The sequence below is a fragment of the Phaethon lepturus genome, unplaced genomic scaffold (assembly GCF_000687285.1).
Source record: "Phaethon lepturus isolate BGI_N335 unplaced genomic scaffold, ASM68728v1 scaffold28824, whole genome shotgun sequence".
NCBI lineage: Eukaryota > Metazoa > Chordata > Aves > Phaethontiformes > Phaethontidae > Phaethon > Phaethon lepturus.
This window is the reverse complement of record NW_010537447.1, coordinates 21,456-36,692: the sequence shown is the minus strand read 5'-3', so window position 1 is coordinate 36,692 and position 15,237 is coordinate 21,456. Positions and strand designations below refer to the sequence as shown.

Below are 15,237 nucleotides of genomic sequence, written 5' to 3'. Positions count from 1 at the left end.
CCCCCCCCACGGGCCTGCTGCCACAGCTACCCTTGCAAACACCAGGGGCTAGGCAGGAAACCAGGATGGAAAAATAATAATAACCAGTTATTTTTCAGCCAGATCAGTTCCTCAAGCTATTTCAAAGAGTGGCCAGTCCCCAGCTGTGCCAGTGTAACCCATCACTGCCCTACAGTATAGGGGTGAGAAAAAGAGATGACAATGCATAAAGCCACTATTGCTGCTTGGTCACTTTATGGTGAACCATCACCTTGATATCCCTGGTCTCAAGTGAACAGGCTTCAGGCAGATTTAATTGCTTATCAATTTCCACTGGTTACTGAAAGGGATGATTCCCCCCCGCCTCTTCTTTTTTAAGGTCTAGAGCAGCTGGTGGTGTTGCTTCTGGATCCAACTCTGAAGAGAACTCCATACACACCTCCTGTAATTGGGATTCCTTCTTTTTGGAAGACAAATGCAAATGGCGATCCAGCATAGAATAAAACTTCTCACCGTCCTTTTCAAACTTTTTCTTTCTTTCCTGTAGATGCAAGAGTTGAAGTAGAACCAGTTATTGGCTTTTTTCAGATAAGAACATGCAACAATGCCAAGGTCTTTTCTGCAATTCAGTATTCCCATGGAACATTTCTGGTGCACCCACCAGAACAGGCCACTTTCCATTTGCTTTGCTTTCACAGTCCGTTGGTTACACTGGATTTAGTTACACCTCAAGACCACGCTCTGGTAATATTTGGTGGCACAGGCATTTGAAGTATTTTGTCATGTCAGCATTGTGGCAAAAGTCCCACTGACAAGGTATTGTTCCCCTCGCAAGCTCTTCAGTGTCAAGTAATCTCAAGGCATACTAATACACGGGGAAAATATTCATAATTTGCTAATGTGCTGTTCACATGGTTCAGAAACAACTGGGTAAATACTTTAATGTCAAAGACATGTCTGGGATAAGAAAAAAATTTTTAGGAGTTTGGCCACTTTCTGCTTTGAAGCTTTTATCATGTGTTTCTGAAAAGTATCGGAACGGGAGCAGAAGACAAGAAGGGCGGTAAGTGGGAGGGAAGTCATCATCTTGTTATTAACAGTGGTGGAAAGAGAGATCTCAAACCTTGCAGTCAAAGCTTACACAAGTTTTACTGCTTAGTGCCCAGCCCGAATACAGCCCAGGGGAACACTGCCTCAAACATGGGTGTTTCACAATATGCAATGTGAAGATTTCACCTCTTGGAGGTCCCCTGCAGATGGTCTGGTTCTTATTGACCGATTGTACATCTCAACTACTACCACAGGCATGCAAACACAAAGTGTGGACTGATTTGTTAAGAAAAAAAGATTCTGTGAAGGAAGCACTGTAACAAAAAGAGTTGTTTGCACTGGCAAACCTGAAAGGGTAAATGTCTAGAAAGAGAGAAAAAGGAGACATCTGAGAACAAAACCCAGAGAGAACGCCTGGAGGAGCCGAGCTGAGGACTTGGCTGTTTGCTTCTGCCTTATAATGACTGTGAAACCACAGAGGACTGTGGCAATCAAGAAACAACCATGAGCAGAAGCCAGGTTGACAAATACCCACATCAGATGGTAACTGAGCCATCAGTGATTGCTGTGAGGCAGTTAAATTGCTAAAATAAGGAAATTCCAGCCAGGCAGCAGCCCCAATGCCAGGTCCAAGTAGCTGAGGACTAGAGTATATATACTACAGGGTATGTATAGGACACCCAAATCCTCTGTCTAGCTTTTGAAAGCTCAAGAAAGTGGAAAGCAGAGTTAGGAAATCCCAATCTACTGTGGAATTAATGATACCTTTCCATTATCTCCTAAAAGCCCTGAAATGCTGTTCTCTTGTCCCCATTCAGATATGCATGAATAAGCAAACACACACCAATGCCATCACGAAACAAAGCAGATGGACTCTGCCAGACTGGTTGATAGTAGTTATTTTCCTCCTGAATTCAGCAGTGACTCTGAAGTTTGAAGCTGTGTTTCCTAAATAAAGTCCTTTCTCTTCCTTTAGTCAGTTCTCCTGCCATGAGGTTTTTCTTCCCCATTCCACTTGCATGGACTGTTCAGTCTGTCTCATGGGATGTCCTACACAGTGGGACGCCTGGGGGCTCCTAAAACTGGTCTTTTGGCTCAGCACAGTTAACCCCCGCCTAACCGTCTGTCTTCTCAGCCTGTCACTCACAGCAGCTACTGCCGTATTGCCTCTGGAAGAAGAAAGGTTATGTTGTGGTGGGCACACACAGGGAGACGCTCGTACGTTGTTTCCTGGAGCACATGAAGCCTGCACAGCTCCCCACGTTACCCATCGTAGGTAGCATCTGTCACAGAAGCGCAAAGGCACTCGCATCAGCAGCAAGGTCAGATCTCCTGCCAATAGCCATCTCGGCCTTTGCTGGAGGAGCAGCTTGCCATCAGCACTTGGGCTCGTGTTGGTGGGCACCAGCTCCTTAGAGGCACCTCAGGCAAAGGGTGGACAAGCGTTACTGCTGCCTGCCTTCCTAAGAAAAGGATTTCTCACCCCACAAGTAATCCTTGCACGTTGCTATTGTGAAAGCACAAATACTATGGAAAAATGCAGTAACACTTGCAGAGGCACCAACTCGGATATCCCTGCTTATACTTAACTGTCTGAAGTAGGGCAGGCTTAGACCAGCAAACCTTTTTATCCCAGAAATCACACCTACTGCCCTTCGGAGACCCTGTAATCACAAAACCCTGAAGAGGAGTCTTCTGGTATCATCCTCCGCAATATCAGGGATACTGTAATGCCGTGTTAGCAAATTCATGCCTCAAAATGAAGAGAGATCTACATCAAATCCAGAGAAGCAGAGTCCTCTGACAGTGAAACCTAATTTAAGCAGCACTGCAGCTGCAGAGCCGATGCCAGGAAGGACTGTCAAAACAAAACACCACCCTTGTGACTAACACCCCTGATAAGTAAATCCAAACCCAGAGAAGCAGAAGCGTTTGCAAAGCAGCAATTACCATGTCTGTAAGGTCACACTTCTGGATTGTCTGCCTGTGCCATTAGATGCTACAGCTAATGCAGCCAGGAATCTAGGCTTGTGTTCATTTCTGTAGCGAGGAGCCGCCAAACCCCAAGGCCACAGAAGTGCAGTGAAACACAGCTGCACCAGGAGTACCGGCGGCCGACGCAGTGCTGCGGGTCTGCAGCTCAAACCTTTCCTGCTGCTGGACTCTTGCAGCTCAGAGAGGATGGCTACACCAGCAACAGGTCCCAAAATCCCCCAATGACGGAAAGCTAGCTCCGAACCCATCCAGCAAGAGCTCAGCTAGCCCCACAGAGGTGGCACGCAGAGGTGGTCTCAGCGCAGCAAGGGAGAGTGCCAGCCCCACTCCTTAGGGGACCCGCAGGTGAGCAGCTGAGGGGGCAGCAGGAGAGGGGCTGAAGCGCACTCCCACGCTCCCAGCACCGCTCCAGGCGTCCCATCCTGCCTCTCGACGCCGGCGAGCAGCACACGCAGGGTGACTCAGCCATCCCCACCCTGGTGGGGCGACCACGAGGGACAGCAGCCACTCTCCAGCCCAGAGCAGGGACCAACCTCTCCCACACTCCGCTCTCCGGCTGGGCAGCTGCTCGCCTGCCCCAGGAGCCTGTGGGAAAGCATGGGGCGAGGGAGCAGCTACCCACACCGGAGCCTGGTGCTGCTGCAGCCGGGCACGGCAGAGCCCGCGGGCAGGGGGATGCGCCTCTGGATGCAGCAGCCTGGGAGCACACAGCTCCCAGTGAGATGAGCATCTCGTCCCCAGGAGAGGCAACGTCACTGTGGGTGGCTGTGGTGCCCATGCAGATGGCCACAGGACCGCAAGCCCACGGGGAGACCACAAGCTGTGGGTGGCCATGGTGCCTGTGTAGACGGCCACAGGACCACAAACCTGTGGCCACAGGGAGACCACGAGCAGGGACCTGTGCAGCAGCTCTGCCACCAGCTCGTATGGGCAGTGCCCTGCAGGAAGACACAGCCACTCTGCGGCAGAAGGCCATCTCCACAGCAGCAACGATCAGTGAAAAGAAAGAAAAAGCCTGGGGGAGCAATAGAAGAACTTTTCTGCAGCAGGAGCTGAGGCCAGATAACAACTCTTGCAGGGTGTGCCTCCGCCAGCACCCGTGGGCAGGCAGGGGCACATGGCTGTGCCGGGCATGCGGAGTGCTGAGCTCTCCCCAGGGATGGGGAACGATGGCTGAGACAGACACCGGCGTCCAGAGCACACCTCGCTCCTGCAGGAGAACTGCTGCCATGCGGGAAGGAGGACAGCGCAGAACGGCATTTTTGGCCACTAAAAGAGGACTTGCCAATCATTTCCCACACTGGCTAATTAACATATAACTGAAAAGCAGAAGGATGAACTACAAATCCCTCCTGATTGTTAAGCCAAGGCTTCTAACAGCTTGTTGGCTGCTGAACAGAGCAAGCCAAGAGGAAAAACAACATAAAAAACCCACCCAGACTGAAGCACAATCTGGAAACATGAGCACAAATTAGTTCCTCATGAATATTCAGCAAAGGACAGCATTACCTTCCCATTAAGATTTGCCAAGTCGAAGAAGCCACCCAGCTTTCATTTACTTGCTCACCAAGAGAGACTGAGGCACTTTCACCTGAATGCTGGCAGTCGCACAGCAATGAGGGAGGGTGCTCTTCGAAAGCTTCGCTCTCCAAGCTTCAGCTGATGCTGCTTTAATCAGAAACGCGCAGGAGTCCTAGGACAGCACAGGCTGCCCAGTCCAGCGGTCGATCCACCAGCAGCTTCAGCTAGCTGCGCGTGTGTGGGGTCCTGCCCTGCATGGCGGCTGCTGCCGCGAGCAGGGCAAAGCCAGAGCCCCTCAGCAGCAGCTCAGTTCCAGCTTGAGAGAGAGATGGAGCAGCTGAGGACCAGGGGGGAAGGGGCAAACTGACTCACCAAAACTCTCCCTTAACTATTAGTTACTCTCCCTTAACTATTAGTTGCTAATTAGGATCCTCTGAAATTCCCATCGCAGAAGAGGCAGAGTGAGCTGCAAGCAAGGAGCCCAACTCACGTGGCTACTTCTCTTCTTAAAGAAAACAAAACGAAACACGCTTTGCCTGCCGGGAGCCTCCACCTCCGAACACATCTGCAGGGGTTCGGGTGGAAGATCAGCACGCAGCAGGATGTGTAGCCAGACGTGAGCGGGAGACGGGTGCACAGCCAGTGCCGGGTGCTGCCGGGCTCCCCACTGCCTGTCCCTGCCCGCACGTCCCTGTCCCTGCTGCCTCCTGAGAGCAAAGCCACAATGGGGCTCTGAGCAGAGCCTGGGAAATGCCACAAGATAAAAGCCTGTAAATAGGAAATGAATCCGCTTCTGCTGCATTTCCCACCCCAGCATGCCCTGTTTTGATGAAGGCAACAAGAATACTGCTGAAATTGCAGTAGAGCTACTGCGCTCACAACATGGACGCCCCGTAATGAACACAAACGGTGATGCGTTCACTATCCCTCGATAAAGATGACAGCACTAAATAAATTCAAACCCCAAATCAGTTTGGGAAAACCACAAGCTGTTGCTGGAGAGGAACTGAAGCTGTGAGATGGGCAGCAGGTTCTTTGTCGTCTTGCAGCCTCAGGTGGCAAATGGCAGAAGGAAGAAATGGGAAAAAGAGAAATATGTTCATATGGAAAAAAAACCTTCATGCCCAAGTTTAACTAATTTTTATGATACATCAGCATTTAATACAAAAAAAAAGATAATTTCTAAAAAGTAAAATGCTGTTGAGGGGTATAGAAAGAGCATTTCTATAAAACCACACTTAATATAACCCAGTCTTTTTCCCTCACCCACTGCATTCTCTCAAACGCTCCTTAGACCTTGCTCCCACAGAGATGAAAGCAAGCAGAAGTTACTGTCCTGCCTTTCTGTTAAAATTATTAACAAAATATTAATAACAGAATTAACAAGGTGCTTTTAGGAATACATGTTATCGTCTATGTAAGAACTATTTGAAAAACACTGTATTTGTTCTGCATCCCAGAGCATAGTAAACATTCCTCCCGCAGCTTACAATGAGTCCAAACAAGTTTTTCCCAACTGACTTTTTTGTTTTGCTTTGTGTTTTCATTTTTGTTTGTTTTTTTGTTTTTTTGTTTTTTTGGTTTTTTTTTAAAAAAAAGCTGCCTCCTTCCAAGTGGAATTGGAATGAAACTTTTTCAATTCAATCCTGGCCTCAACGAGTCCTACCATCCTGTTTCACATTCCCATTTGTAGTGAGCACATCCCTCTAATTACGCCTCCTTCCCCTACTAATCAAGAACCCCACCACCCCACATGCTACTCTGCTCGTTTTCAAACCTCACGGGGAGGCACGGCTTTCACCAGGCATGCTCTCGGACGGCTTCTGCCGAACAGAGATGGCACACAGCACGGCGTTTCATAGACTGCGTGGACCGAGCACGCAGTGTAGCCTCCATGAATATGATCTAACATGAAATGAGAAAACAGACCACCCCATGCGCGCTCTCCCTTGAGCAATGCCTGTGCCTCCCCGAGACCATCCGTGCCCTTCCTCGCGCTCGCAGCAGTCTGGATCACGCTGGCTCCTTTACACGCTCACCACATCAATACAGCACCCCAGCCATGAACTCTCGCCGGCTCTCTAGCTTTGAGATCTTTTTTTGAGCAGAGCAAGATGCCAGGGCCAGGGCTGAGAAATGGGTCAGCTTAGGGGATCCCAGATCCTCCGCTTTTACTCTTGATGTCTACACATACAAACATTCACCAACAAGTCACGGGAAGAGCAACGATCCCACAGGTCGGTCACTAGCAGGGGAAGGTGGCTGGAGGGGGGCGGCTGCAGCAGGTCCTAGTGACACCCCAGGGGCTCCCCTGTGTGGGAGCACATCATCTGACTGAGGAGACTCCATTCATCCCCGGGAAAATGGGTTAATGCAGACTCAGATGTCTTAGTCAGACCAACTGGCTGCCCTCCAGCCAGCGTCATCACAAAGACCCAATTCAAAGGCTCTTCCTATCTGGCTTCAGCATCTTGCAAAGAGAACAGAAAACATCTCACAGAAGGCAACTCTGCCAAAATATGGGAAACGAAGCAGCAGGCACAAATTCTGTGTGTCATGTCTCCGGTCTGCTCCACAGCCCGGCCTCGGCCTCTCTCTCCCTGGTATAAATCAGAAGAGATCTACCTGGGTGATGCCAGTTGGTGAAGGCACAGCAGAAATGGAGAGGGACCCCTCACTGACAGAGCACCATTGTGAGGCATCCTCATTTGTATTTCACACCTTCTGCAGAGCGATGCGAATGACCCGGAGGAGCTCTGTGGGCTGGCAAGTGAAGGAAGGCTTTGTGCCTTTGGGATACTCAGAGGACGCAGCCCAGCAGGACCCGGGCCAGTGGTGCAGGAAAGCATCGGAGGTGAGGGCAAGGGTCTGGAGTGTGCTGAGGCTCACTCTGAAACTTGCACCCACTCAAGGCTGCAGGGCATCGTTGGAGAAAGCCCTGTCAGCATGGGCACAGCTGCACAAAGTGCAAAGTGCTGCCCTGAAAGCTCCTCCGTACGAGCACTTCTGCGGAGCTGCGTTAGAGCCCTCTTCTCACCAAGGTGCCCCAACACCTTTGCAGCTCGTGTTCCTCATAAGAAACAAACCAAAGTCAACCCACAAAGACCTCCAAGCCACCTGCAACGAATCCGTACCCTCCACCACCTCTCTTAACTGCTTCTGAACAGCGTCCTGCCACGGTCACTGCCTGACACCTCCACCCAGAGTACCCTGCCCCATCAGCGGGGACCAAGGAAGGGCCATGAGCTGCCAGGTGACACCCTGCCAGCACTCGGAGCCACTCCGTTGCAGGGCCAAGACGAGTGCCTGGCAGCCAGGCACTGGCCAGCTCCGGAGCTGGAGGCAGGGTACGCAACCCGCGGGTGGGAGGCGGCACGGCTCTGGGAGCAGAGCGCGCTCCGGGCTGCAGGCAAAGTAATCCTTACACACCTTAAGGGCTACCCAAAGAGAAAACAGCCTGAAGGACATCTTAATACTGTCATCTTAACGTTTGCACACCATTGCCCTCTTAAGTGTTCCATAAACACAGAGGGGAAAATAAGCTTGACCTTGTCCCCATGACCCCTTCCCCATGACTCTCTTCTAAATATGTGCTGGCCCTACTGTTAATGCAGACACATCAATCAGAAGGGAGTTTTCTGTCGGCCCTGGGCACGTTCATGTGCTTGTAACACTGACACCTGCTGCAAAACCCGCTGGCCCGGAGGTGAGGAGTCTTTCCCCCAGCGCCCGGCGGGCAAGCGCAGGCAGCTTCGCTAGCACAAGAGCAATGGCTGCGGCCACCACCATGCTCATGCTGCTGTGGCTTCTCAGAGGCGTCCTACACACACCGTTACAGGGGGACTCTGAAGGGCAGGATGGTGATCAAGTATCGTTTCTCAAATCCTGTATTTATGAAACGTCATAGACTCCAGATGGGCTGGGCTGAATCCAAGCCCTAAGTGTTCTCCAAAACATCTCCATTTCTGAGCTGGTTCAGAGCCAGCCCCATTTCAAGCTGCCACCAAGTAACGTGGAACCTGGACTTCTTGATAGCAGACAAGGGAAAAATAATCTTTTCTGCTCGAATTTGCTTTTCACAGTTTGTTTCTTTAGAAGTTTGGTCCATCTGAAAGACTCATTAGGTGCTTCATTTAAATATTTCATAACAAAAGCCCTATGACTATAATCAATTTCGGACTGCCAGCCTCTACTGCTCTTTCTCCCTCCTGCTCTAAAACACACTTATCAATGGCAAGTATTTTATTCTCAATAGCACTGAATGAACAACGGGGAGAAGACAAAAAGAAGCAAGGAGTATCTCCTGATCACTGGTCGAAACAAACACTCCTCGTGGAGGACAGAGAGAGTGCTGGAATCTGGCCAGAAGAGAACCCAAAGAATTCAGGAAAAGGTTTTGGAGCCTCTCATGATTGGAAAATCAGACTAAAAGTCACAGCACAGACTCTCTCATGCCAGCAGCTGAAACCCAGCATTAGATGGGAAAGTTTCTGAAAGCATGAAGTCGAAATGTAGTACAACAATTGTCTACTTTTTAAAAACAAAAACAACACCGGAGAAAAAATTGAATTCAAGCATAGTAATAGAAAATACATCTGTTTAAATTTAAAACAAACAATCAAGCCTCACCTTGGTGAATCCTATTTGCTCCTTCCGAAAGTTTTCCAAAGGTTTGATCAGCAAATCACTAGCATTTTGTACCTACAGCACAAAGACAGAAAGAGTTTAATTACAGGACACAGATTCATTTTCTCCTAAATAAACGCTGAACAGGGCTAGAAGCCAAGAACTCTTAGATTTTAATGTCTCTGACTTGCAAACTTATTCTCTGTACGTAAGTGAAGTCACTTAACCCATCCGTATCCACGTTTCGCCATCTGTAATACACAGAAAACCCCAATCATGGCACACAAGGCTTTGGGGATGGCCTGTAAATGGCAGATGGGCTTCCCCAGCCTGCCACCAGCCCTGTGCCATAGGTTGCGCTCAGGCAGGACAATCCCATCAGTGACAGCACCTGCCACCCATCCTGTTTTAAAAGGACTGCTGTCCCTATCAGACACAGGAAGGCTGGGAGAACTGGACGTACGAAGTATGCCAGCTGCTGGGTGAGCCCTTGCTAGGAGCAGCCCCAGCAGGCAAGGCCATTTATCAATCTGAGAAGCACAAACCAGAACAAATATATTCTCAAAGCACACTGGAGACTGCTGCTTCAGCTCAGCTAGGTCCCTGCCTGCAGCGAGCTGCCCTGCCTGCTCTAATGGGAGGGAAGGCAGCAGAGAAGATGTGCTGCTGCAGCTCCTTCCCCTCTGCCAACGGCTCCTCTGATCCAGACAAACCAGTTGCACTGCCTCCAGCCTCTCAGGCACGCCGCTGCACTAGCCCTGCTTTCCACGACAGCATCCACCTGTGTCTTTAATGCAAAGCCATGATGGCTAAGATCCCAGAGGCAGGGACGTGTCGAGTCGCTAGCATCTCCCAGTGAACATAGCAGATGCTCATGCTGGTGAACACACTGCCAGAAAGGGGCTGCCACAGTCCTGAAACAAGCTGTTTTCCAATGCTAGAAAACCCGTAAGACCTCTGCAAGGCCACAATGGGCAGGAGCTGCTTCTCAGAGAAGGCATGATGAAGGTCCCAAGCTAACACAAGCAGATGGCAGGGCTGGGGCTGGCTCCCTGCCGTGGCTTTCTCATGGGCTGGTGTTTCTCACCACAGACAGCACTGGGCTTGATGGCTCTAACAACATGGCTCTCAAATAAATGATAGGTTTTCCTTCTCTTGAGATCCAGCCAAAAGAGGAATGACAGCAGGTTATCTGTCACAGCAAGAGAATAACAATAACAACTAGGGAAAAAGGAAAGCCTGCCTGTGTCTTTTCCAGTCCTGTCAGATATCTGGAAGATGCTTTCCTGGGACACGCTCTGCACTCCCTCTCCATGAATCCACAGGAAAACTCACTCCGGGCTCCACCTCAACCCTGGCACTGGGACACGACCTGCTGTCTCTTCCCGTCCCCACTGACAGTCTGTCTCCTGAGCCGCAGACCAGGGAGAAGGGAAGGGAAGAGAAAGGGATATGACACTACACTGCCACAGCCCTTTCGGGTAATTTAAAGCTTATCAACATGGTGAGAGCATGAAACCTGACTGAGCTACTGAAAGGACTGGTCCTAAAAGTGGAAGGCAAAAAAAAGATTTAGAAAAGTTGGACAGCATCCCTAAAAGCATCCATGATCCCTGCAATGATCCCTTCCACCCACTTATCCACTGCTAAAGGAGCCATTGTACTTGGGATGTAATTAATAAAGAAATATCTTGCTGCTTTCCTCCAGCCTCTTACTGGTTTCCTCCCGTTCCCTGCCTGTCTGCAGACCCGCAGAGGGGACAGTGGCATCCCACCGGCACAGGCACCCGTGCAGCGCTGGCCCAGCCAGCAGCCTGGCATGAGTTCTCACTGCTGCACGAGGCAGAGGAAAGCAGAGCCAAGCAGCACATTCCTGGCATGCTGTAAGAGCTCTCTACTGAGCCTAACCTTTGTGTTTTTCCTGGAATTAGGGGTGAAACAGGAAGCCAACACTCGCTCTGGAGAAGCAGAGGGCAAAATGCAGCAGGCGACCGAAGGCAGCGCATCACCCTGTGGGAGCTGTGTGGGCAAGGGCAGGGGCACAGGGGAACCCACGGGCTTGCACTCGGCAAAAACGAAGCTAAAAATACATCTTGCTTCTTAATCTTTAATACTTTGTTTTGCCACAAAATCAGCTTGTTACCAGCTCAGACACACCTGACTCTGCAGAACAAACACCTAGTGCTGCAGATGGCAGGCCCCTGGGGCTCCATGACTGCCTGGCATGCAGGAGAGGTTTCGGACACTGCATGGGACAACCTCTCCCCTTCCCCGCCCAGCACCTCCCCTCTGCTGCTCAAGGCCCACAGCGATGGCACTCTGTGGACCAGATGTAGTATAAAGCACAGTGTTCCTGGTTATCCCAGCTTCCTCTGATGGGAAGCTTGACACCAAGATACACGGTGCCATCTGGCCATGATTTAGCATTTAGACATTGTGAAGAGGCAGTAATTACCAGAGCATAGTTCAGATCATCTTACCATCATGGACCTCTCCAGCTCTACCTCATGGAGCAGCTCCGCGAACTCCTTAAAGGACTCGGCTGTAAAGAAAAGAAGAGGCTGGTCAGTGGAGATGGGATGTGCCAGTGGAGCACAGGACACGTGCCGGGGTACCCAAATCTGGCTGTACCCCCAGCTTCACCATCTAAAGGTGTGCCAAAAAACAGAGAAGAGGTGGTCCCTTTTGGCAGAAACTGAGTTAGGCAAGGCCATCGGTAAAGGCTGGCCATGAGGGGTATTTATTTATGAACTGGAGAGGAGGGCCTCCTGCCCAGAGCAATGAGGGAGATGACACCCTGGGAAGGGAAGACAATGTTAGTTAGCTCTCATTAGGAATTGTGCTGCAAAGCAGGTAAAGCAGGTGGCAGGGAAGGGGCAAACGAGGGGAAGGCGCAGCTGCCAGCACCAGGGATCGTGGCGGAACAGGCTCTGCCACAGCGGGGGGCTGCTTGGACAGCTGCCAGCAGCACTGGATCGGGCCTGGCACCTCTGCTTGAGCTGGGAAGAGCTGCAGGTGTGTTCTAGGACCAAGGCAAGTCTGTAAAATTAAAACAGCCCAGAATGACAAAGATTATGTTCAGCGACGAGAAGCACACAGCCGATTTACCTATGCAGGCAGGAGATGTCAATGTCTGTGACCATTTCTACACCACTCCCCAAAATATTAAAAATTAAACAAAAAGATATAATTGATCAGCACTTTTCTTGGAATCCAATTACAACAAAAATATAAAACCTTTCTTTTAACAAACTGAAACAACAAGGTTTATTTAGCACGGGGGGAAAAAAGAGAATAGGTAGAAGCAGTTGACTCTCTCCACACCAACAGGGTTACCACCAAGAGGGAACACTCAGCCCTTCTCTCTGCCCACCAAAGGAGAACACAGGAAGGGGCTGAATTTGTAGCAGGGGAAAACACCTCTCACCAGAATTGCACTCACAGCACTGAAACGAGGAGAAATGCGAAAGTCTCGTTTCTCCAGGAGGCTGTAAGACAAGGCTGGGCAAACATCTGCCTACGCATGTAGCGTGGCTGTGTGCTGAATGCCTGCGGGGAATAATCTGACCGTCCCAGTGTACCTGGGAACTACCTGGGACTTTGCTGGGAAAGGTTCCCACAGTGCCACTCATCACCCTCCAGCCGTGGGAGCAGCACCCTGCTCGGAGCAGTGCTGGGGACAGGTCCTGTGGGCCTTGCGCTCACCCTTGCACTGCCATGTGTGAAGTACAGGATGGCTCTGCAAAACCTACAGTAGTTCTTGTGCTTGCAGTTCAGACCGTGCACTCACTGCAAAGCACACAGAAGCACTTGACCACTGCTGAGCAATTCAAAGACTGTCTGAGAGGGGACCAAAGAACCTCAGAAGCACCTGGTTGACACCAGAGTTCTTGAGCAGGACGGCACCCAGAGCTCCAGCATGCCTGGCCTGGCCGGGGTAACACACGAGGAAACAAACCAGGCCTATAGCAAGGCACGTACAGCAATATCTCATCCCACAGATAAGGGGAGAAGATGCATTTGTGCTCCATCTGCAGGCTGAGGGCCCTCTCCCCTCATCTGCAGGTGGTACCTTTGGAGAAGTACCTGTCCTTCTGCTAAAACCCAGCCATAACGCTGCTGCACAGCCAGCGAGTACGAGCTCCCAGTATTAAGAGGATTCACTCTGCAGTTGCTGAGACAGACACAAAAGAGAAAAACCACAGCCTCGTGACACAGTCCCTCAGCTGGCATCATCAAAACATAACCTTCTTGATGAGTCAGTAACTTCTGAGTTCTCTTCCAGAGTGAGGGCTTCAGAGCCCAGCACATGCAATCTCCTGATAGTTTATTACACTCAACCACAGGGCCAACACACTGACTTTCACTGTGGTTACTCAGGATGATGTGAGACCTGAAGTGTGCACAGACACTGAGCCCGAGCCAGGAAAGGAATTTTCATGGGGAGAAAGAGAATCCAGCCCTGAACTTAAAGGGAAAATATCAGTGCCTAAAATTTTCACTAGATGGTTTTTTTTTCTTACTCTACAGGAAGAGTCCAGGCACACATTTCCTGGCTGCAGTTGCAGAGCAACCCACTGAATTTGCCCTTGCACCACAAACACGTGGCTCAGGCTACACCCTGCTGCCAGATCAGTGGTGTCCAGGAGCACCAGTGTGGACGTGCACTACTGGCCTGGGTCAACGCTTGCAGACCCTTGTGGAGCAGAGCAAAGCAGGGAGGCTGCCTGTAAGCGCTGCCTGCCAAGCCACACCTGGGGACTACCTGGGAGTGTCTCAGCTGACCTCATCAGAAGCATGCCCAGAACATCAGCTGCTTAAACCAGAGGATTTCAGGTTCCTATGCCTGGGAGGGAGGAACATGCCATCTGATTTCATTGCTCCATTCATCTCTGAAAGAACTGCTGATTCAGGTCCTGTGCAGGTGACTGGTGGAGGGACCGCCACCACTGTGTAACACGGGTGCTTGTGCAACAATTAACATCCCTGGGGCAAAGCGCCGCTCACGACAGACAACATCAACCCAGCCTCTCTGTCCTGACTCACACTTGCAGCATTCAAAGCCACCACCTGACATGCAGGGGTGTCAGCCTGCTGTCTGCCTACATACAAAGAAAGAAGTGCGCCATTAGTTGTATTTACAGATCAAACATGTTCCCTGAAGTACAGTAAGAAGTGCTTGTGAATGTTTTGCTGCATTCCCATATCCTGCACATCAAATGAGCTCCTACACTCCCACGCAGATCTCTGGCACCCTTGCAGGAGATGGAAGCTGCTATGGAGATGTCAACGCCCTGCTGCTGTTTCAGAAATAAGGGAGCCTTGCAAAGCGGCTCAGCCCCAGCAGGCACTGCAGGCTTTGGTGTAGGAGGAGGAACACAGCCCAGGCTTTTTCATAGGGGAAATGGGGACCTCTTCTTGAAAAAGCAAAACAAATATTCCCCAACAAAAACAGAAGCAGGGAAACAGACTCGTTTCACCATGGAGAGTTTTACATTTGCTGTGATCTCTTCTTGCTTTCCTCCACTCACAATCCCTCCACTCAACCTCTGCCATTTCCAGCAGTCTTCCTCGCCCACCGAGCGCCCCGGCCCTGCGGCAGTGGCTCACCACAGCCCCACCGCAGCGGCTCACCGCTGGCGGGCTCTGCTCCCCTCCTGCGACCAGCGTGCAGAGGCAGGCGGAGAGGCAACGCAGGGGCCCAGACGTCAGAGTTTTTTCCCTTCCAGCCGAGAGGAGAGACGCTCCTTTCCTTGGGCAGCTGTTTGCTTCAGATCCCTCCGCTCCCAGGAGGTGCATTTATTTATAACTTTTTCCACTCCCTTATTCGGATGTGTTTGGAGATTCAGCACCTCTATCGCAATTAGATTTGGAGGGTGACTCATTTCCAGTGGATTTCACCTACAGACCTTCCATAAAGGAAATCAGATTTTGAAGGGCAAGCTGCAATCTGCTTTAAATTGCTTTAAATAAAACAACCCAAAGAACAGGCTTTACTTCCTTCCCCTTTCAGCGATGGCTGAGACACCTGACATCAGCAATGTCACACTTACAGACTCTCTTTAA

General features: G+C 50.6%; 1 protein-coding gene across 1 annotated transcript in view; it reads right to left on the bottom strand.

Moving 5' to 3' along the window:
* OPHN1 (oligophrenin 1) overlaps window positions 1-15,237 on the bottom strand; it is a gene marked incomplete at both ends in the record, with an annotated part of 38,027 nt that overhangs the window by 21,665 nt on the left and 1,125 nt on the right. The window contains 3 exons of the mRNA XM_010286492.1: window positions 419-520; window positions 9,175-9,246; window positions 11,652-11,713. Coding sequence (XP_010284794.1) covers window positions 419-520; window positions 9,175-9,246; window positions 11,652-11,713 — 236 coding nt within the window. The remainder of the gene's footprint in view (window positions 1-418; window positions 521-9,174; window positions 9,247-11,651; window positions 11,714-15,237) is intronic.